The following is a 24,926-nucleotide window of genomic DNA, read 5'->3' on the forward strand; positions in this document are numbered from 1 at the left end:
ACCATCATTGACTTGTGGTGAGAGAACAAACAAAATAATTTGAAGGGCCACAAATAGCCCCGGGGCCACACTTTAGATTATTACTGAAAAGCCCTTTTATTTTGATAACTTTATCACTAAGTCGAACGTTATATGAATTACACACAGATGGATGTTTGAATCCTGATGATTTTCTACTAACAGCTAGTGAAAACATGACACTTGGAATGAGAATATTGCATCAAACCAATAAAAATGTTGCTAAGTATCCTTTATATCAACGGTAGTTGTTTTTAAAAGGTGTTTTATTGCATGACAGTATGTAAATTTATTTCAGTATTTTCCAGATTTAGAAAAAAAAAAAATCTAGTAAAATATTTGTTTTCAGGCTGTTTACTGTGCTATTGTCAAAATAGCATAGTAAAGACCTAGTATCGTATTTTTAATGTCCTTTCTTCCATCCTTCCTTTCTACTATCTTCGTTCATCCGTGTGTCCATCCTCCATTCCTTTACCTGTTTTTCCGTATTTCCTTGTGTCTCTTCTTCTTTTCTACCTTTTGTTCTCTTTCTCCTTCAAGTTCCAGGTTTAACGTTCGTCCACTGCACAAATGGCCGTCGTAAATCTGTAGTGAACTTTAGTATTACACATTTCCACTGATCGTAAAGGAAGTTCAGCCTCGATGTGTCGGAACCCTGAACGGTACGTCTCAATATAAACTCGGCTGCGCTCCTAAACGCGTCCTGCGGTTCTGTACGTCTTTATTCGGGTGAGAGTTGCTCAGTATTGGTTCATAGATGACGAGAAGGAGCTTAAGAGGAGTTGATCTTTTTGACCAGAACTATTTTTGTGAAACTATTCAACAACAACAAAAAAAAAAAAAGATGAAGAAAAAAAAGCCACTTCTGAAGAGTTGCAGCTTGCCTGAAACTCTCCATGCGCCGTGAGGCTCTCCAGAGAAGGTCACGGCCTAATGTGTAATAACTGCCTCTCTCAATGAGTCCGTTCTGCTATTCTTCTATCTCCTTTGATCACTAACTCGCCCCCCGACCCACCATCCACTCTCTCTCTCTCTCTCTCTCGCTCTCTCTCTCTCTTTTTTTACCAGAAGCAGAGAGGGGGAAAATGAAGGCCAAGTGCAAGTGAGCAGCACTTTGCTAAGTAGTGTTGGTATTTTCCTTCTCATTAAGTCTCAGTCAGAAGCCCTCTCAGGCTGTTTTCAGTGGAATAAACACACACTTTGCATAAAGTTGTAGATTTTTCCTTTTTTTAATGTTTTTCGTTAATTTCATGAGTCTGAATACGACTTCAAGGCTTGGGGGGGGGGAAAATGGCCAAAGATGAGTTTGTCACAAGCTTACAAAACTAAAAAGATTTATTTTCTTTATTACATTGATTATGATATCAAAACCCAGTATTATATTTTTCTATTGCAGTAATGTATTGGCCTGTTGAATACTTCATGAAAATATCTGTATTAGGTCCAAATAAATGACTACTTTGTATTAATCTAGTCGTTTAGCTTTGCTACCTCGACTAAACGGGATAAATTCTGTCCCATGCAAAAGTATTCAACTTCAACTTTTCACATTATGTAATGTTGCGACCACAAACCACTGCATTTTGTTAAGACTTTATGTGATGGACCAGAACATAATCGCAACAAAGTAAAAAGTTATGGTTTCCAAAACTTTCTTACAACTAATTTTTGTAAAGTGTGGTATTCAGCATCAATTTTGTCTCATAGACGTAAATAAAATTTTAATGTTGAGTGTCAGAGATTTACTGGGTTACAAGACAATAGTTTTTGCATCATCATTGTTTTTTGCAGTTAAAGATGGCGATGTACTGAAACCTTTCAGATGCTTTAGAAGAGTCTCGCAAAAGGAGCTAACGTTCCCCTTCCAGCATGACAACATAATAAATCTACAGACTCAGCGACGATGAAATGGTTTAGTCACAACACAAATTCATGTTTTAACTACCTTCTCAAAATCCAAATCCACAAGAAGCGATTGAGAATTTGAGGTGAAGCTTAGAAAAACTGTTGCTGTCAGAGGCTCCAGACGAGGTCTGACTTATCGCTTGGGTTATTGTACAAAGTAGAATGAGTGAGAAAAGAACATTTTTAGACGTGTAAAGCAGCCAGGGACCTGCAGCTGTGAAATAAAAGTGGTTTGTAACATCACCAAATATGAAAAAGTTTCAGAGGTAGCAAAACTTTTTGCAAGGGCGAGCAATACATTTTATAGCTGGGAAAGCAGAATCGTTTTCTTCACTTTCTCGGCACATGAAAGGCTGTAAGTCGGTGAGTCTTTGTTCTCTTTGGTTTCAGCTGTGGTTTTGCGCTCGCTCTGTCGGTAAAACGCGTCAAGCCGATCGCGCCGACTGTAACTCTGGCGGTTGTTTGCGGCGTACGGTGTTTCTGCTACTTTTACTTCAGGCTCCGCTCCCATCTTCCTCGTCCTGTGTGACTCATCGACAAAGAGGAACAAAAATGACAGCGCCGTAACTCAGACGCGTAACAAGATGGTAACGGCCGTCCTGGAGCTCGGCCCCGTCTACACGCTTTAATTTAATCTCCTTCCCCGCTGGAGGTAGATCCTGCTCTGCTGCATCCGGACCACAGCTGACCTCAAATCACCTTTTCGAAGGGAAATCTTGCTCAGCAAAAAGCATAATTGTCTCAAGTGAATTTGCATCCAGGTTGCAGTTTCAACATTTCAATAAAATCTAATCAGTGTGTGATTCTGCATATCGTCAGTGTTTGTTAGTAATGACATCTTGGTGATTTCTTCCCTTTTTTTTATTTGTCTGGAAAAGTTGTGATGAGTTAGAAAAATTGGTATTTTGTTGTCGTGTCAAAGATAAACGATACGTTGGTGGTGTAATGTTTTTATGGGATGGATGCTGGTTATTTCTGCCCTTCAACATCTTTGTACTTTCGTAAATTTGGTCATTTCAGTTTTACACGCAGGAAATCAAAATGGCCGCCATGTTGCAGTGCAAATCTACCACGAGGACATTTTGCTCCAACAATTTAAAGTTATTCTTTATATAATGTACTCGTAGTGTAATGTAAGGAAATGTGGTTTAGGGACTCTAGTAAATCGTATCGACCAGTAGGAAGTTACTCCAGGAAAGTTTAATGATCCAAAGAAGTATGGACCTTGACGGATCTTCACACTAAATATACATTTTTTTTTAAGACAACAGAATCACACCAACAAAACTCAGTGTGAACTTTTCATTTTTAACAAAGAACAGTTGCAGCATGATTGGCGCAGAATACACACTATGTATATATTTATGCTTTCATTTTTTATGCCATCCATTTGGATCTAACCTTGTTAAACCAACTAAGTCTCTCATTTGGTCATTATTTTTTGTACAATTATATGTTATTTAGTCAATATACCAACTTAGAGACTTTATTTATTTATTTTGTTAAATGTTATGTCAATCAGTGACATAGTGACAGACAAACTGTAACATAAAAGTCAGACAAACAGCATTTTTAACTCTTTCTGTGGCTAACATGCGTTGCCACAACTCTTTATTTTAATGTCACAGGTGTATAATGTTGATATATTTCTAATTTGTCCATCAATAAAGTGATAGTGGAGAGAGACATTTCAGGAAAAGTTGTAAAATTTGAAACACAAGGGTTTAGTTTTAAAGACGGGCAAAAATGGTCACTCCCAGGCTGACCTGCCGTTTTATCTGAAATAATAAAATCATCCAAAGTTTTTGTGCCTCGGAGAAATGAAGGGTGTCTCCGCCTCGCCATCAAACTTTGCTACACGACATTTTTATTTGCCCGCCTAACGTTGAAACTTAACAATCCTTTAGTGACAGCTTGACTAAATGCAGTGAGATTGGATTCTGCTGCTGTACAAAGACAAAAGCACAAGAATAAAAAACTTTGTCCCCCAAGACAAAAAGTCAATATATCACTGTTACATTTTCAGAAACTGTTTTAAGACTCTGCGTGAAGTTTATGTATTTTTTTATTTTTTTTTTTTATGAAGGTAGTGTTTTTTTTTTCTCTCTGTTGTGCTCATTGTGCTTTTCATATATTTCACTTTGAAATACTTTTAATTTACTTAGAATTTTATTTGTACATTTGATTTAAAATTATTGACGTTGCCCTTCACTGCATAAAACACAAATCTTAAAGTATTTTTGATATTTCGAGTGCACTAAGATATTTGCTCTAGAAATTAGACAAAGCTAACTTGCAAGTAACTTTTCAGCAAGACATAGGAGTTTGTTTTGAGTCAATAATCCTTAATATTAATTTAAAAAATAGTTCCACAGGCAAATTATTTCTCTTATAATAAGGGGAATATGTTTTGTACTTTCAAGACTCTGCCAGTGGAAGTTGTATTTTTCATTAATATTAAGGAATTATTGACTTAAAACAAGCTTTTATATCTTTTTTAAAAGTTACTTAAGTTATTTTTATCTTATTCCAAGTGTACAAAGATGTTTCTACTAGAAAGTAGAATTAAAAATACTTAGTGCAATTGTGTTTATTGCAGTGTTTAATTGAGAACTATGTCTGAAATTGCGACTTAGACACCACTTTTCAGCAAGCAAAACTAAATATTAAAAATGACAACAAAAATAAAAAAATGTATCCAACCCCAGCTTCCCTCTTAAATGGTTTGCAGGACAGTCGGATTGGGAAGTCGCCTCCCCTCACTCAGAACATTTCGAGACAGAAAACAAGCTGAATCTGAATCAGCTTCTTTAGTGTTGCCACAGAGCTGCATCTCTTTTGCTTACTGAGTCGGATTAAAAAAACAAAAAACAAAAAACGGTAGAAAATCTACCTGCAGCACCAAAACGTGAACTCACAGGAACATGCTGAGTTTTGTTCACAGGGTGTGCGGGGACAAATTGAATATCTTGTATGTGAGGCACCTTCAGGCAAAATATGTTCCGACTACTACGCTCATGGTTTTCTTTTTCTTTTATTGCTTTTCTTCACACTCATCCTCCCTCCCTCTTGCCTACACAACAACCCCACCACCCCGCACACACATATACTGTATATATATATATATATATATATATATATATATATATATATATATATATATATATATATATATATATATATATATTGGGCACATATGAAAAAAAACAAAACAAAAAAAGTCACCACCTTATATAAGAATAAACAAAAGTTTGGTTATGTTAAATGAGTGTGTTAAGGATGAGAGAAGGGAAAACGGGGCAGGAGGAGGAGGAGCGCTGCCAGAACAGGACATGAATTGCCCCCCAAGGCACTCTTCAGTTTTACCCTTATGACGGGAGCATATTTCCCCTGTGTTGTGCTCATCATCTCCATCTCAATCACACACACAAACATTTCCAGCCCCCCCCGCCCCACTTTGCATCTCCTCCCAGCACTTCCCTCCGTCTCCCTGCGTGTTCTCCACTTCCTTACCTACTCTAACATCTTTTTATATTAAAACTCGGCCACTTCTCAACAAAATGACTGCCGCATCCGTGAGTTTTCCCCTTGAAAGATACAAACGGCGCCGCGTGAATCCTTATTTTTCAGTCGCTTATTTTACACTTGGAGCCCTCTGTGTGTGCAAAGCTAATGAGCTTCAGCCAGATGGGTTTTTTTCTTCTTCTTCTTCTACGGGTCGTCTTCCCAGGGTCGCCCTTCAAATTTGCCATCTTTCTCATCATCCTTGATTTTCTCTGGATCGTGGAGATTTAGTTACGGCACTCACAGCTGAAGAAGAGCATGTGGTGTGTGTGTGTGTGTGTGTGTGTGTGTGTGTGTGTGTGTGTGTGTGTGTGTGCGTGTGCTGCGTGCGTGTGTGTGCTGCGTGCGTGTGTGTGCTGCGTGCGTGTGTGCGTGCAAGTTTATTTGTGTGTGTCCAAAGCAGAGAAGGAGAAGGGAAAAAAAGAAGAAAAAAAACTGGGGAAATGAAAATAGATAATTCTTGGCAAAAAGCTGAGAGAAGCAACTCCGACTATCTGCCAGGTTCTCAGCGTGTGTATCTTTGTCTGGCGCCGAAGGAAGAGTGCCCAGCACAATGCCCTGCCAATCACTTGTTCACACATTTCACCATTGTCTGCCTCGTTCTCCATTATGGGCAAACAGCATGCCAATGGTTAATAATGTCTTAGAAGTTGACTGGAGGGGCACATATGGGAGTGACACCAAAGTTAATGAAAACTTCCCCCCATTATCCCGCTACAATCCCGCGTGTGCGGTTTTCCCACTCATCCTCCCAAATGGGTCGACATATCTGCCTCTCGCCACGCTGTGGCTCGGCTCATTGTATCTGCAGTCAAACAAAGCCAGCATTCAAGCCCACAAAGGACGCAGCCGTGCAGCTTTAGCACATTTCCATAATGGACAACGCCGCAACCGGGGTGTCAAAATAGATTGCCCTCTGTTGGCTGTCGGTAAACTTACTTTCTGGTAACAAAGTAGGAAGATAATAATTTGTGTCACCTGGTGTCAGATATTTGGCTTTTGTTCACACCAGCCACTGTTTAGTGCGCTTTCATCACACTGCAGTTTGTTTGCCTAGAAAGTCCGGTTCGTTTCAGGGGATGTAAGTCGAACTCTGGTGCAAATCAAAATGGCAAACTCTAGAGACTTGTGTCTCGGTTGAAGAGAACTCTGGCGCAGTTCTGATGTGTATGTGAACGCCAGGTGGACTGGACACTGATGCCAAAAGCAGGAAGCAGATTTGGAGCAGGGCATTCTGGGTAAATACAACCAAAACAAACTTGTATGTCTAGAGTTAGCTGGAGAAGTGGCTTGTGGTCTTTTGTATAAGACAAAAGGAAAATCATACAACTGCTAAAATCTAGCGCCACTCTATTTTTGTTTACATTTCATGAAGAAAGATGTGTTCAGTGTCTTCTTCAGAGGTTTTTGTGTCGATACCGTCTGCCATTCTTGTAGCAGCGCCACCACAGGTGGAGGGGTGAACAGCTTGCTCAAAGGGTTTGGTTTGTTTGGCACAGTGTCCCAGTGTTGCAGTTTTGGTCCCCAGTTAGTTTGAGTCAACCGGACTTACTAGACCACATGAGCTAAAGCTTAAATATAATATTTTATTTTATGTGTACATATTTCAGACATTAAACCAGATACATTATGACCTGATCACACCTCTTCTCGTTGTGTAGCGTTTTCTGCCACACTTTTTCCTTCCTACTGAATTCCCACTGAGGGGCCTTGATATAACACTCTGCAAACAGCCGATTCGTTCAGAAATTTCTTTCTGTTTCTCACCCTCTTGCTTGAGGATGTTAGTGATGACCTTCTGGACAGCAGTCAGGTCAGCAGTCTGACCCATGATTGCGGTTTTGAGTAATGAACCAGGCTGGGAGTTTTTAAAGGCCTCAGGAATCTTTTTCAGGAGTTACTTTGTTGATTCAGATGATTATTTTTATTGCTCGTTCAGAGAACCTTTTCATAATATTCAAATTTTTTGAGACAGGGATTTTGGGTTTTCATGAGCTGTTTGCCAAAATCATCAAAATTAAAACAATAAAAGACCTGAAATATTTCAGTTGGTGTGCAATGAATCTAATTTTTATCATGACATTATGGAAAATAATGAACTTTATCACAATATTCTAATTTTATGACCAGCACCTGTAGATTGGTGACTGAAATTAAGCGACTGCATCTACAACCTGCTAGAGAAACTGTTTTGTCCTCGCCTCTCAATCATGCATGGCTTACGCAACCCTCGTTTGATTAAAAACATTAGCAATCACCTGCGGGGTGTGTTACTTGACGTGACTGCCACTGACTTCACTGCATACTTGGGCACATCGGATACAATTCTAATTAATCACAGAAGTGCATGAACAGCAGCTTTGTGGATCTTGTGCATCGGGGTAAATGAGCAAGCGGTCAATGAGTTGCTAAACCACAAGACTGCAACGCGTGGTTCTTTGGACGTTCCACAACAGCACTTTGTAACTTTGTATGAATTGTTTTTAAATGTGGGTGTAATGACGAGGTTTAGGTGGGGTTCTTTTCTCCATTTTTGCAGTAACTGATAAGTGTTTTGCTTCACTGAGGAGGAATGTTGGCCCCACTCTCCCTTGCAGAAATTTTTTTATTTCACTCCTATTGGAGGATTTTTCTCAGTTGCTCAGAGGTTGGCTTGTCGGTGTGGTTCAGATCATTGTCCTGCATCGTAACTCAAGTGTGCTTGAGGTCATAAGGTCGCAAATTGATGGGCGGCCATTCTCCTTAGTGCAGAATTTATGTATTTTTTTCACATACAACAGGACTTCCGGTTCCTGAAGCAGCAAGGGAGTCGAGTTTGACTGTACATATGACATAACTTCTAAAACGTTTCACCGTTTCTATACAACACTTTCTAAAGAGAGGTTGGGATCACTGCAATGCTTTTTGGGGAAATGTGAGATGAGTCTTTGTATTGCTTGTGGCCAGCGGAGGTTTTTGACTTGGATGTAAATTTTCCCCAATCTCTTGGCTTATGTTGAATTTTGAACTCTGATGCTGACTGATACAAAGTAGGCTAACAGTGTCATAGATGTTGTTCTGGTGTTGTAACCCTTTCTAGACTGTCAGACACGTATTTTTCCATCAGTTCTGTGGAGAAGCATGTGATGTGTTGCTTTGCTTTAAGGGATTTCTGCAGGTCTGGCAGTAATCAGATCTCGGCATGACCAGTAAAATTTAGCACAGCGTTACAAAAAATCAGGTTAATTACACTTAATTTGTAATTTCAAAAATAGGGGTCATATTTTTGTTTTCCTCCTTGGTCCAGGATGGTTTGGATAGCTGTTTTTCACACAACTGAAAAATGTATGTTGCATTTACTCAACTTGCCTAATACACAAGTTGTTTAATCGTGTAAGATGTCGTAATTCACTGTTTCATTGAATTTAGAATATATCACAGACATGTCTGTGCTGTAAAAATGCAGGTATTGAGATATTTGCAGGAATGTGTTGATAAATCACAATGAGTAAGCAGCCAACCAGGCACCCTGTCACAGTTTCTTTTGCAGTTTTGGAAGTTCATTTCCTGGAATGGTAAACCTCGGTTGCATTGTTGCTTTTTGGTGACAATTTTACAACTCCGTACTTTGGTGTTTTTACTCGTCACAATGAAGCAGAAAACAAAAACTTCCAATCAGATTCGACTGAAAATGTTGAGAGTTTCATGAGATGGATGGTTTACTTCCTCAGCCATGCTCTTCTGCCTTCCTATCGGTGATTTTGAGCCTTTTTGTTCTTCATCCAGTCAAAGTGCTAAATTGAACAAAAGGTTGCTGAGCAAGAAGTTATTTCTGTTTTGCCAAACACAGACTCTGAACTCTTTGTTGAACTTGTGGTTCAACCTGTTTGGTTTTCTAAGAGATTCATTTTTTTTTTGTTTTTGTTTTTTACAGCAAAGGTCCCTTTGAGAAAAGGATTAAAAATGAAAAATGCCATCCTTAAAACTTCTGTTTGAGTTTTAATTTTAAGACACGGTAATAAAAACACTTAAACTCTAGATGACATGAAGCTCTGCTATGAGTCATGTAACTCATTGTTTAGGTCAGAATTGAGGTTTGTGCTCCAGCTAGAGACTCATTTACTGTCGCTTTCTTCAGCTAAGACTATAAAAACCATTTTGGGTTCTGTTTATAAAAGCTATCGAGTCTTTTTGTCTCTTCATCTGGTTGTTATAAATTCTGCTTGAAGCAGTTTGAAAGACTCATATTTCCAGTTCTTACAAATGGAGATTGGCCGCCATATGGGCAGTTGCCCAGGGCGACATTAGAACGGATGTCACAAGACCATCAGATTTTAAAATATAACAGAACATGGATGTCAGATACGCATATTCAGGCACCGGGGAGTGAAATAGAGACTTGGTCACCTGCTTTGTGTGGGACTGAATCCCACCCCAGGATGTCAGGGAACCATTTTACAGTGTAAGTGCCACCGCCATTCAAAGAATCATTTTTAGATTAATTTAGTCACTTTTATGGAAAATGCATAGAAGTAAAAAAAATAAAAAATATGCTCTGATAGAAATTTGTCACTATGATTTTTGAGCCATATTAGACGCATGTAGCATTATTTTTCAGGACTTGGCGCGTAATAAGCGGTTTTGTTCAGTTGATCTCTAACGGTTTGCTTGTGGACCAGCTTCTGGCTGACGCACATAAATTATCTGTCCAGTAAACGCTGGTGTAATTATCTCTAATGATGTCCATTCCCTGCAAACAGTAAATTCACGCTGCTTCAGTTTTCTCAACAGAAAAACATTTTTTGGCCATCATTATTATCATTCCTTTTCTGTTTCAGATTGGAGTGAATATATGAGATTATTCTCAAGGGAATCAATTTTTCCCCGATATTATGCTAATTTATTCTTGATTGTATGTTAACCATAGATTTACCTTAACAACTAGTTTTATGCCATGTTTTATCCCAATAAAACAGGATTTCTTTAACAATCTACTTAAATGCTCGGTAAGTATATGAAGATGTTCCTGATTCTTGATTTTCATTCATATCAGCTGTCAACTTTTCAACTGTACTTGCTTCCAGACGGACAAAAACTGAGTTTAAAAAAAAAAGTAAGAAGAATAAATAAATAAACCATCACCATATTAGTTGCTCTTTTCCAGATATTTAACTTACAGTATTCCACTTAACATGGTGCCGCTTCTGACCCAGTATCCACCGAGACGCCAGAAAGCGGGCAGACTCAGCTGTTAGCAAAGTGGGTCAGAGCAGCTGGCGTGATCGTATGAATATTTAAACCGAAACGGCTCCGGACCCGAAAACCTCCGTGACAACCCCGTCCACGCCGAGCGGCGTTAAACGACCAGAGGACGTTTAACAGCTCCGGCTGGGCCACTTCTGAGCATTTCCATCGACACTGGGGAAGAGGCGTCGGCTGGAGAGTGACTGAGATGTTGGAGGAATAAAAGTGACATGAAGCGGAAAAAAACAGGGAAAGCATTGCTACGTAGGATTAGTCTGAATAATGAGTGCGTTGAGAATATGTTTCGAAGACATGTTCCGCCTGCTTGTTGAAATAACAAGAAGAAAAAAATAAATAAAAGAGCCACCTTACAACATAACATACCTTTCATTGCCTATTTGGAAACGTATAAGTGAAAGTACCAATTAGACCAGCACATGCCAAGAAATATTAAATGGAAAGTAACTTCATAATCTTCCTGACGGGAAGTCGGAGAGATGGGATGGATTGACAGATTAAAAAAAAAAAAAAAAAATCAAATTAAAAACCAAAGAGGAAAAGCTGGGTAGGGAGGGAAATGACTGGAGGATGGATAGAAGTAGGTCAGGAGGAGAGATTGAGAGGATGAAAGACGAACAAAGATAGAGAGGGCATCCAGGAAAGCGACAGCCGACATTAAAACGTGTGTTTTATACCACATTATGCGTATTTCTCGCTCTGTGCGAGAGCCCTGAGTATTTGGGCCAGGGCTTGTTCGCTGGTGTGACTGACAGCTCTGAGCCGGCGGGGTGTTCCAAAAACCAAAGGCTTCATAATAAACGCAACATGGTTACATTTACTCCTCCACGCAGAGGAGCGCCGCTCACTTTGCTGTCTGTTCAGAATTAGGGACACACACTGTCACTAGCGACTGCAGACGATCTGTCACAACATGCTATTTGATACAGTCCAAGTCGCCGCCAAAACATTAGACGCATACTGTTGGTTTGTAATAATAGCAATGTGGGGTTCTTTGTTGTTGCTGCTCTTAAATCACCCCACTCACAGTAATTGTTGTTTTTGTTTGAAGATGTTGGTGCTTGGACGGGAACTTTTGATTCTTAATAAATGAGACTTTAACTTAAACTTTGAATCTCTAATTTTAGCCTGTTTTCATCTGACTTCGTTTTTTAAAAAAAGTGTTAAGTGTTAGGCCTCTGTTTCTTTAAGACCAAGTTTTTAAAAGTGTTGCTGCGCCAAAATTGGCTTACAATTGTAAGATAAACATAATACCACCTTCCTAAAATAATGGTCGACGTAATTTTTTGCCAAATGTATTTTTTTTTTCACTTTAATCATCTTTAATCATCTTTTGGCAATAAAAACTACTTTCACAATAGTTGGTCACAGTAGTTGCTAAGTTATTGTCCAAATTTGGTTAAATGATGCTTCATAATTATCGCATCTAAGTTTATTCGGATACGACGATGACATTAAAGCCAACTTAACTGTGGTCCAATCAGAGGGAGCCAAACTAATCAGATTTGCAAATATCGTGTCCAGTAAAGAGGAAAATGAAAACAATGTATTTCTCCGCGTTATATGTATTGAAAAGAATTTGCAATACTTTTGATAGTAGAGATTATACACAAAAAAAACCCATAAAGTTCTACACCATCTGATGTTCCAGTTAAATATTGAAAACTTAAGACGTTTAAGAAAGAAATTGAAGAAAATCCACAAAGCATTTAATGGAGATGGTGAGAGGTTTTTAGAAAGCCATAACATATACATGGTTCACTGCCATAAAATACAATAAAAATATCCTTTATTGTCCCTCAGTGGGGAAGTTCAGAATGTAGAAATATAGACACAGCTTGAGTAAAATCCCATTTTTTTCTACTAATATACAACAACAACAACAAAACGGTTCTGTTTTGCAAAATTGCTCACAATCACCTAATGAAAGGTAGGCCGGTCCACCCAGGTGCTACGGCTGTCTGAAATCGGTTCACGGTGGAAATCTGACTTTGAGAGGGGCCGTCGTCACGGCTACACCGATGTCACAGCTCGATGCGAGTGAGCTTTTTCACTGGCAGCTTTCATTCACCCAATCAAGGCAAACAGGCCACGCTCTATTTAATGATTATCCCAGCATCTGTCCTCCATCTCATGTCTGTGTGAGGCCAGCAAACACCGGAGCAGGAGCCCAGCGAATATGATCCAGCTTAAGCAGCTTGATTCTGGCTCTCGGCACGTAATTTCATCTCAAACTGATCACATTTAGAAATGATGGCGAATGCTTTTGGGCCTCGTGAACCGATTGTGTGACTGTGATTTATCACATAGTCAGTGCAGGGGTGGTTAATAGAGGATGTGATTACAACGGTACCGTTTAATGCGAGCTCAGTAAAGAGCATGATTACAACACTTAGGATGTAATCTTGGTTGTTATCCATGAGCAGGAGATAGCAATCCAAAGATGTTCTTTAACCAGTTTTTACTGTTTTTTTTTTTTTTTTTTTTTTTTACTTACAGCTGTCAGGCTTTGTGGATAATGGGACTTTCGTTGAGGCACATTCCTGCTGCAGGGTGTGTTCATCCCATTTACTGCATATGCTTTGTGGAGAAGATTGCCTTCTCTGTGGAGAATGACACATCAACTGGCTGCTTTTTTTTTTTTTTTCCCCTCTGGTCACCTGAAAAATGTGACTCATATTACTGAAACAAAAAAAAAAAAACTTTTCAAATTAATTGTTAATTATTCAAATTCCCTTTCAGAGATATTTCAGCCCCTCCACCACGCAACAGAGTGAAAAATCCAGTCACACTTTACACAATACGCCTCTGTTTTTCTTTCTCATAAGGTGTTAATTGTAACTCGGCCGTATATGTCGACAAATGAATCAAGAGGTCTGATTTAGTGGTGGGCATTTATCATATTGTTTGTCATTTATTGTGATACATTTCTTATCACGATAAATGTTTGATTCATCGTTTTCAGAATAAATCCCAATTAATGGCGTTTAAAAGCCCCTGAAATGGTTTGTGTTGTCGCGATTATTTTTACAGTTTATATCCACTGTTTGTTCAATAAAGGTGCATCTATAAGTAGCAATAAATAGTTGTAACTTTTGTTATCACAGTAGTACCACAAATTATCATGATGAAACTTTACGTTCACAATGTAACGAAGAGCAACAAAATGTAAGCCTGTCTTCACCTTAAGAATGCCTAACCTCAGCAATTGTTTGGTACTCTTCTTTTTGCTTCCTTAAAAAAAATCCTTTTCTTCGATTACCAACGCTGTAAGTTGCCCCTTTGGAAACCAAGATGCATTTTAGGTGACTGTCCACAAAATGTTCTGTCTGCATCTGTGCATGTGCCATCGACACAGTTTTCTTTACTGCTAGCTAACATCTTAGTACATTACTGCCACCTTGTGGTTGCCGTGTCGTATTAACACGGCGATGATCAAAGTTTTTGTCGTGTGGCCCAAAATCATCTAGTTAAATGCGTTTCTGATGTGTTTTGTCGGGCACTATTTCCGATGTCACCAAAGCAACAAACGGAAACATGATTTTCAAAAACAAATTGTTTTAAGAAAGGAATTGATTTCTCTGTTAAGTAATACAGAGAGGAAATGCGTTCATTTCCTCAACACACCCGTTGAGGAAATGAACTTTGGTGTTTTTGGAGAAATATCACTTTTTCCCCTCTCGTTGTGTTCACTGTTCTGTATGCTACCTCTCGGAAACATCGTAATTTGGGAATGGGCAAAGTGAGGTCCTTCTTTCTGACTTTCTTTCTCTCTGCATTTTGGACGCAAGTTGATCAATAAACACATCTTTGCTGCAACTCACATCAACACCTGGAAATTCCCTAAAGGGCAGGATGGAGTAGACAGGCAACAAGGACGGCCACGATGCGAATCTAATGAGAAATAGCAGAAAGGGGGCATAGGTGCTAAATAGGGAAGTAACGCCACAACAGAAGAGAGGCACCAAGAGAGTCTAAAAGAGGTTATTTTCTTGATTTTTCAGCGCAGTGGTTTTTGAGATGAATGTGAAGGATAAAGCTGTTGGTAATCACCTATTACTGTCTGATGGATGAATGTTTACCCCAGCATTGTCTGTTCCGAGTTGAATAAAACATGAAGTGCCGCTTATGTGACAAAACATGTTGATCTGAAACAAAGCATTATTCTTCTACCTTTGGCTGTTGTGCTGACTCTATGAAACAGCATTATCTCTGCACTCTCCTGTAACAAATGCAATTGTAATTCGTATACATGCAAGATATTATGTTTTTTAAAAATGAAAGGATTCCATCTCTGCAGTGACATACTTCCATAGATCAGTTGCTTTTTAGGATTCATTAGAGTTAGTAAGGTGTTGTGATTGTCAGGGATTTTGTCCTGTGTCTGAACAAAATTAAAAAATAAAATAAAAGAATGCCGCACAAAACTATTTGTTTTTAGATCAAGGGTTTTGTCACCGTGGAAACGACAGGAAAATAGAAAACTGCTCCCTCCGCGTCTTTCTAATCCAAGGCTGTTTCAGGCAGAAACGATCAAAACACAAACCTATTAATGGGAGTAAATAAGCCAGACACTTAATGTTGCTGGTTAAAAATATCACCTGTTACTGATGAGGAAGCCAGACTGAAAGAGAAGCTGTTAATATGACAATGACCTGCAGGTTGCACCATGGAGTAGAGAGGAACGCACGTAGATTCTATGCAAGGCCGATCAGCTCTTTGATTATTTTTTTTCTTTTTCCTGTAATTATTACTAATATCAACATACTGAAAGGAGTCCTACTAAGTTAGATAGTAGAGCAGACCTTCAAGGGTCAAATGGAATCCATGCCTCAATGGTTCAGGGCATTTCTACACGCAAAATGGGACCAATGATCTATTAGGCGTCTGGTTATAATATCATTGACGCGTAGCGGAAAATAGGTTTGTGTTTTTGCAGTGTAGTTACTACTCCCGCTTCACATTTTGGACCAATCACAGATTAGCTCTCAGAATCCACTCAAGAAAAGGTTCTGCTAGGATTCTGTGTTAGGATCTGGCTTCAAGAACCAGACTGAACAAGGATGTATCAGCTTTTTGGCCTTGGGATTGTCTACTTGCTAGCACAGCCACAAACCCAATGCAATTTCAAGGCCTTATTAGTGTTTTTCCTTCTGCTTTCAGGTGAGACCGGTGCAGCCCTGTCACGCCCACAGCGACCCCTTTCGGCCCGGACGGCCCACCACGCCCCGGCGCCTATGAAAGGGTACCATGTCAGCCGTAGCATGTCTCAGCATTCCTCTGGTGGTGGCGGAGGAGGGCCCTGCCACTGTACGCCAGACGACTGTGACGGCCCAGGCAGAGAGTACTACCATGGACGTAGCGACGGGCACTACTACTCGGGTGGTCCAACCGATGCTCTGGCACTGGAGAGGCATCACTCCCACTCTCATTCACACGCACACTCGCACTCCCATAGCCACTCTGGCACCTTTCCCCGCTCCCACCCCAGCCAGCACCCGGCTCTCCAGTCGTTCGACTCCTGCGAGGAATGCCTGTCTTCGGGCCATGGGGGAAAGATGCATCGGATTCCTCCAAACCTAATGGACCAGTTTGAGAAACAGGTTCCCTTCCACCCAGACGGCTTCCACACCCTACAGTACCAACGCACGGCGAGTGGCGGGGCCGAGCACCGCAGCGAGAGCCCCTCTCGTATTCGCCACTTGGTCAACTCTGTCCAGCGCCTCTTCGCCAAGTCTCATTCCCTTGAAGCACCCACCAAAAGGGAGTACAATGGCATGAGGGGCAGCGGGGAGTACCGGGGTGACAGAGGAGGGGGCCACAGAAGCGGCGGGGAGGAGGTTCACTACTCAGGCCACCAGTCTCGCTCGACCAGGAGGAGCAAGTCGCGAGAGCGCAGCAAAAGCGGTGACTCTCGGCACGAGTCAGGGCGACGTCACCGCAGCCGGACGGCCGGCTGGTGGAGCTCCGACGACAACCTGGACAGCGACAGCAGTTTCTTGGTCAGCGGGGGCAGACGGGGTTATCCCACTGGACACGAGAGTCTGGATGCCGCCATTCAAGAGCTCACCATGAAGAAGCCAAAGGAGCGAAGCGGAGGACCCGGATCCGCCGAGTGCATGGCCTGCACCACCATGGCTCTGACCGGCGGCGAGGGCGGCGGGCACCATGGCCACCACGGTCACTCCCTGAAGCGGAGCACCTGGTCGGCCATGACAGTGAGTCAGGCCAGGGAGGTTTATCCTTCCACCAGGGGAGGAGGTTACGATAAAGCACTGGTGCCCTTGGAGAACAAGCTGAAGGAGAGATCATTCCACTACCTGCAGGTTTGTGTGTACCAATATTTTCAACAGATTCATACAACAGCAAAAGACACGCATTGTTTCTTTAAATATGTGACGCTTTTCATGCCAAGCTGCCACACATGGAAATGGGCTTAAAGTTTTCACAGGCAACCCTTCTGAAGGATCCGATGCAGCTGAAGTTAAAAGTACTGTGAGTTTGAGTAGTTCATGTCAGAAAGTGAAGCAGTTTTCCAACACAGTTATAAATAACTCCTAAAAAAGCTATGTGCCATAGGGAGAGATAAGTAGTCCACCCCCACCTTCTTTTTTTGTTTCTTTGTCACTCATTGCTTCTAATACTCGCATGCAGACACAAAATCTCTTTACTGTATAGAATAAGTACCAATTGTTAGATTTCCTTGCTATACAGAAATACAAACACATTTCAGGATTATTTAAATTGTAAATATATGCCAAATGTCTGGCCTGATCATGAGATCAGTAAGCAAATCGAAGCAGTTGAAACCAAGGTTCGCCTGCTTTCGGTTGTTTTGGAGCAGGTGTTCCTAAGACACTGATTGAAGCTATCAAACGTCTGAATGCCTGAAGCGCTGAAGCAGCAGTAAACGACATAAAAGCAAGTTTCAAAGTGAACTTAATTTCAGTCATGACTCATGCTCAGTCATGTTGTAAATGGTCAATGGACTAAGTTTATGTAGCGCTTTTCTGGTCTTGTTCGACCGAACTTTACACCACGTTCACAAACGTCCACACATTCTCCTGGGGCTTAAATGCCCAAAGGCACATTGACGTGTGTCAGGAGAAACCTGGAGTCCAACCTACAACCTTCTAAATGCAAGATGGCTATCAGCTATTCTCCCCAAACCCTTTGCTGTTAAATTAGAACAATGACCAACAAACAAACTTATTTAGTTTCACCTCCAAAGCAATAACTCTTCACTACTTTAAACCTGTTTTTCAATATTCCTTTGTCACTCATTCAATTACTTCATGTAGTGTATCTCAGGAGGCAGCAGTATTTTCCTTTGGTGTGTTTTTTATTTGGATTCTAGGCGATGGACAAACGCAAAGTTGTGCATGATTGTAATTTGGAGGAAAATTCATGCATGGTTTTTATGACTTCCCCAAAAACTACAATGAAAGTGAAGAGCTCAATACAAATGCATTCAGAGTTTTATTAGTATAAAGATTTGAAAACCCTTCATTTTCTACTGGCACTTCGCACAAACGGTCAATAAAGTACATTAAAATTTGTGGCAGGAAGAGAAAATGTGTTTGGAAGACTAGTTTTTGAAAGTACTTCTGACTATTCAGACTAATATTGTTTAATGTTGTTTGGTGTCGATAGATGTTTTCATCTCGTGGTAACAGATGAGTGCTTTTGCAGTCAAGTAAAATGAGCAGATGCAAGGTGGGGTGACTTTCTTCTGCTAAATGCTCTTCTTCAACACGGCCAACATCTACACAGTCGTATGTAATGACGAGTGGTTTCATAGCAACCGTACACTTTCATATAAGGAGCAACCGTGGCCTGTCCGTAACGGTGCTGAACTCTGTTGGTATTCCATCAGAGTGGCTTCTCCCTGCAGCTCCTACACTCACAATCCACATTCCTGATGTATGTTCAAACATTTAAAAATTCAGATGCATTTGAATTCCTCAAGGATTTTTTATTTTTTTAAGTAGAAAAACATCAACTTTGAAGTATCGACTGTCGAAAGAGTGCTTAAAAGTACCAACCCCCAAATGACTTTCTTGGTATTTCACTGCTACAAATTATTGATCCACGCCCACACGTTATCTACCTTTCTCTCGAAACAATCGTGTCTCCTACTTCTCGCCACTCTTGTTAATCCCAAACGGAACAGAAACAGACGGGTGCCCTTCCGCTTCTCTGGCGGACGCAGGCCTCCTAAAATATTACGTGTAATTGCTGCAGCGTAGCTGAAAAGGCAACCGAGTGAGCACAGAAAGAGGAAGAATTGCAAACGCACGCACACGCGCACACATCAACCTCCAGCTGCGCTGAGCTGGAGCTGCCATGCAGGGCTGTGTTTCTACGGAAACAGCAGGTAGTCACAGGAGTCCCTGGTGTTTTTCCAACTCTCATCCTTTACAGACAGCTGAGGTTTGCCGATAGAAGGGAGAGCGAGGTCATGCGAGTTGCCGTTCTGAAAGGATAAACCTCACACAATTTGCCTCCGTTCTTGAGGCTGCCGTCGCCTTCGCACCTCAGGTCACAGAGAGAACTTCCCTTGCTGCAGGTTTTCTCATCTCCGGGTGTCACCGTCTTGGCAGTGTTAGGGAGGGAGAAAAAAATGAGGAGGCAGTGCATTGGCTGAATTCTGTGTTGTGTTCAGATGTTGAACTCCACACATTTATGGAACCGGTAACGCCTAGAACTGCAAAGATCTGGTTTTGGACAAGACTGTTCTTTTCATTTTGTATAAGGTGTAACTCCTGTATTATTTGAAGTATAAAGAATGTTTATGTAGTTGGTTTCTTGTTTCCAGCAGATAAAAATCAACCGGTTATCTGTGATCTGATATACAAGATGATGTGCATTCAAGGCTACTTAGCAACAAGCATACTTTGCATGTGAAAGCAGCACAAGTGGCTTTAAAAATGGGAAATATGGCTCTTTGCCCCAGGGCACGTCTGTGTGAGCGATGGCACCATTCCCCCAAGACAAAATATTTGACATGGTAATTCATACCTGCATAAAAAATATATTTCAGATCCACTTATGTCATTTTTTCCCCCTTAAATGCTTAGTTTTTGAGACGCCAACCAAATATCCTAAGTACAACACACTGCACATTTATTGCAAATCCTTAAGTGCATAAAAGTCTGCTAAATTTAACCTATGCTTCAACTGCATCTCAAACTGAAAACACAGCTTCAGTTTTCGAATAGTTTCTTACAACTTTGGAGAATTATTCTTCTGTTTCATTGTCACAAGAACGAGTCAGAGCCTTGTCTTACTCGTTTGACCCAGATACAGCTTTAAAAACTTTTTAATTATTAGTCTGAACATCGTTAGTCGCTTTGTGACTTGTGAAGAACACATGAGACGTGAGACTTGCTTGAGTTGCATGTTCACTCGTTTTTCCCATTTTGAAGGAGTTGCCAAGTAAAACTGACCTGTCTCACTTTCTATTTATACTCCATTGAAGCAAGAAGACATGGATTACTAACTAAACTTGTCTCTTTTGTTTCATAAGGATAAATATATAAACAACCAATTATTTCTTATCATGGAAATTTGTCCTACACTGAATAAATGCGCTCAAATTGGATTTTTCAAAATTGTTTTTTCTTTTAAGATTATATGACTGCAATAAAAGATTAAACTACTTTAAGACTCGGCCCATATTTACCAGGAGGGCAACAAATGAGGATAACTCCCATCCAACATAAGGCATCTTTCAAAGGCGCAGATATAGATAATGACAATCATCAAGTCATCAGACACCTACGGTATACTCTCACTAATGTGCCTCTAATGTTGCTTAATTTGCATTCAAAGCAGGAACTGATGCAGTAGATGAATTAGTACACACCTTCTCATTTCCTGTCAGCAGACTATTAGCTACCTGCCAGCTTCGTGCCAGCTCGTCATTGCTCTTAATTTTGTCTCCTCTGCTGCACCGTAGACATGTGTGCCTGTGCGTGTTTTCCAGGCTTTATGCTGTATGTGCTTTTGTTGTGTAGATCCCAGCAAAAACTGATTACATATTCACAGAAGCAAAAGAGTAGTTACCTCTAGGCTCGCGTCGAGGTATAGATAACTGAGAAGGAACGCCACATGTTTGTGATTTATGAAAGCAATCTTCTGTTTCTGTGGATGTACATTTTGATCTACAATGTACAATCTACAATGATGTACAATCTTAATCTGTGAATGCATTTTCTTCTCTCAGTCAGCTTGTTGCGTGTTATGTCAGTCCACACAAATACCAGGTTCCAACTTGGATTAGGGATTCATCAATCCACTTTTTTCACTTCCAATACCGATACAGATATCTGGAGTACAGTATGGGCCGATACCGATCCGATACGGAGAACTAGAGCTGAATTCACTGAAAGTGTTTCTTAAAAAAAAAAAAAAAAAAAGACATAAATGTACTGAATTGCAAATTTATTTGATAACTGCACCAGTACAGCACACTTAGATGCACCAACAGCTTCACATGCTTTGCTAAAAAACACAACACAACTTTAATTTGTTCAGTCGGTGCAATTAGAAGCATAGCAATTAATGTAAAATAATAATAAAAAAACTGACGGAAACAATAGATTGATGTAAAAAATAAACTGCAACAAAACGTCCTTCAAATGGTTTATAAAGTACAATTAGGAATTATAAATACAATACAATATAAATAATAATGAGGTTTCTCAGAGCCAGAGTCGGGTAGTAAATAATTAGTTACTTAATTGCATTTACTTGAGTAAGTCTATTGAAAAATTTGACTTTTATGTCAATTTTTTGACATGCTGCACTTTTTACTTTTACTTTAGTCTTTTTATTTTGAAGTATCACTAATCTTACTTGAGTAAAATTTCTAGATTCTCAACCCATTGAATAAACAACAAACATGTTTTACCCAAAAATTCACCAGACACACACACACCTGCAGTTTTGTTCAAGTTTCATGAGTTTTATATTGGAAGAAACTGATTTTGAAAAGTTTTCTCTGTCTGATTTTGTTATTTTTTTGTTGCCAAGATGAATTACTGTCATTTTGGTCCTGAAAATGCCAAAATCTCCACTTTATATTTGGTCCATCTGATTGTGTAATTTTTTAATCTGAAATGTTTTATAATTTGATCAGTTACTCATTGCATGAGTTGTCTTTAAACCAAACGCCTTTTTACTCTTGAGTAATTTCTTGGATGGCTACTTTTTACTTTTACTTGAGTAAAAATATATTGAAGTAGTGCTATTTTTACTTGAGTACAATTCTGGGGTACTTTACCCACATCTGGACAGACTACAAAGAATAAAATTAGTCTGAATAGATCTGCCCCTATGGTTGCGGCACATTGTCACCAATCTAGAATTTATTCCAGTATCGGGACCGATACCAATATTAATATTGTATCGGTGCTTTACTACATTGGATCATGGGTCGAGTGAACAGGACAAAGAGAATCTTGGCAAGTTTTACATTACAGCCGTCCAAGATAGATAGTCGTGTGTAAGGTTTCTCACCCACAGCTCAAATGCCAATCAAAATGTGTGGCACGCGAGCCCGACACTCTTCGTTCCCTGTCCCTTTTCCCCCCATCATCCGCCTGCGAGCGATAGATAAGAAATGATTAAAAAATGAGAATATGGAGTGAGAATGAAGGGAAGCCGGACGAGGTGAGAGAGAGAGAGGGGAGTGGAAAAGACAGACTTGGAGAGAGCAAGAGGGACGCAGAGATAGCAAAGCTCAGGGATAGGAAATAGATAAAGGAGGTTATGGTAGCCAAGGGGCTAAGATAAAGGAAGGAAAGGAGGTTGTGGAAATAAGAGAGATAGTAGAGGAGGGTGGCCACAGGGATCAGGAGATTAGGCTGAATCATCTTTTAAGTGATGACCTTAAAAACACACACTCAGCTGGTTGCCAAACCCTGGGGCCCTGACGATGAGTGTCTCAGCGCGTGTAGGTGTTTTTCATTTGGCCCCACACTTGTGGGGGACTGCAAACCTGACAATATTTGCAAAAACTAGAGGTTTGAGAGGTCCCTTCTGTGTAAGGGGGCTGCAGCAGGCTTTCATCTTCCTCGAAAAAGACGGGATCAGGTGTAAGAGACGGACTCACACAGACGAATGCCAAACGGAACGAGTTCCCCTTTTACAAAAAGGGGAACTCGGGTGATGCTTGGTGCTTACATAAAAATGTAAATAATAGATTAAAAAAGATCATGAACTTACTATTTGTATTTTTACCCTCTTGTTCTTAATGGTTTTAGATGTACGACAGCAAGTGTGCAATGTAATTTGGTAAGCAACCATTAGTTTATTTTGACATAAAGGGAAAATTATTTTATATTTTACAATCAAAACAGGATGTTTTGAGCTTTACTCTCAAAATCATAAGTTGTAGAAGAGGATTTGTTTGTTTGAGAGCACATATGTCAAAGCCAAAGTGCCACCCAAGACTTAAAAGTATGGGAAATTAATAAATTGCAATCACACTTTCATTTTTTTTTTTTTTTTTTTTTTTTTTTTTTTTGTAAGGGCTTAAATGATTTTTGTCTTGCCAGAATTTTAGATTTTATCACAAATAGTCCTTCATCAGCACACAGAAATAGAGGTAGACTGGTGTCAGAAAAGGGACACTTTTAAATTTTTGTCTGGGTTGCCGGTTTGGTAGGTCTCAAAGCTACAGCTCTCAGGTAGAATTATGCAATATAAAACATAATTTTGTATACCTAAATTTGAACCGGAGATTATTGTACCTCTATGTATCACTACTTTCTTCCTGGGAGGCCAGTGTGTTATGCATTAAGGTCTATTACTCAGGTAGTTGAGGTATGTTCTTGGATATTTTTGCTTTTTTTGTTTGTTTGTTGTTTTTTTACATAACAATTAATGCAACTGTTATGAAACCAACACAACCAAACCTGATATAACACTTTTCTATTTTTTTTAAAGCAAACTACAGTTTTAACATTGCCGTTCATAATGTAAATGAAACATATTTGTAGCTGATAAAATTCATACAGCTTAACGAGGCTTCACTGAGAACATGCCGAGTTTTTCTGTATATCAGCTCAACTGTCTACCTGTCTGTTTTTTTATTTTATTTTTTTTTGTTTTCCCACCTGACTTCCTGTTGTCACTCCATTGATACTTCGCTCTCCTGTTTTATGTTTAGCTATCTGCTCACTCTGTTTGCCATCTCCTCCACACACTATTTTCTTGTCCTTTGTGCATTTTTTTTCCTCCCTCTGCCTTTCTGCTTATTTGTTTATTTGCTCTCCATCTGTCGGCTTCTTGCTCACGCTTTTTTTTTCCTGTTTCTTTGTGTCAGTGTTTCTCCAGCTGTCAGAGTTTCTCTTTCTCTGTAAGTTTCTTTGTGTGTTTCTCTCTTTCTTCTCGCGTCATCTACAGTGAGCGTTTGGAACGTACGCGTTTGCGTTGCGTGCACGTGCATGTCTTTTTCTTTTCTTTTTTTTTTTGCTCTCATCGCGTGCACGAGCATGATGGAGCTCAGCCGGTTTGTTTCCTTTACACCCCGATGGCGTGCTCGTGTTTTAAGGACTGTGTGTCTGAGTCATTGCTGTCCTTCTGGTCGCAGTGCAAAAAATATTTTCCCGTGAGAGAAATATAATTCTGTCTTTTGGACTGTATTAACAGATATTGTGACAACACGTTCAATATCTCACAACTAATGAATTCATTTTATGAATGATGTTTGTTTTTTCCCCCTCCTAACATCTCATTTTGCAGAGCTGCTCTTACTGTTAACACATTTAGTCTGTTTACTACAATAATAAAAATACCATAAAACCTCTTCTTTTTATTTTTTAACACTCATCACACCTTTTTGGTTTTGCTCTATAATCCAAGTTGTGCGTCTATCTGGTTATGTCGGTAGCCAGAGTGTGACTAACACTAGATGTGCTTCAGGTCCCCTCAGAGGACTGGGGGGGCGGCGGCTACGGCGGCTCGGCCGACAGCGGCGGTGAGATCCCGTGCCGTCGGATGCGCAGCGGCAGCTACATCAAGGCCATGGGCGACGACGACAGTGCAGACTCGGAGACGAGCCCTAAAGCCTCGCCCAAATCCACCTTGATCGCCCAGAGGGACGCCTTCAGACGCTCCATAAGCATGGATCAAAGGTTAAATGCCACAAGAACCGCATATATGTCACCACTGATAGAGAGCCCACGGCT

At 40.2% G+C, this 24,926-nt stretch overlaps 1 protein-coding gene across 4 annotated transcripts in view; it reads left to right on the top strand.

The window, feature by feature from the left end:
- The window catches only part of dlgap3 (discs, large (Drosophila) homolog-associated protein 3), an 86,326-nt gene that overhangs the window by 37,082 nt on the left and 24,318 nt on the right, over positions 1-24,926 (top strand). For 3 of the 4 annotated variants that reach the window (XM_015050221.1, XM_015050219.1, XM_015050222.1), the window contains exons 2-3: positions 15,892-17,054; positions 24,661-24,872. In XM_015050221.1, coding sequence (XP_014905707.1) covers positions 15,966-17,054; positions 24,661-24,872 — 1,301 coding nt within the window. In that variant the 5' untranslated portion in view covers positions 15,892-15,965. Of the gene's footprint in view, positions 1-15,891; positions 17,055-24,660; positions 24,873-24,926 lie in introns of those variants that run through there. The other variant, XM_015050220.1, reaches the window with a different exon arrangement.

Source organism: Poecilia latipinna, unplaced genomic scaffold (assembly GCF_001443285.1).
Source record: "Poecilia latipinna isolate Pla-1442-1.1 unplaced genomic scaffold, P_latipinna-1.0 Scaffold980, whole genome shotgun sequence".
Lineage (NCBI taxonomy): Eukaryota > Metazoa > Chordata > Actinopteri > Cyprinodontiformes > Poeciliidae > Poecilia > Poecilia latipinna.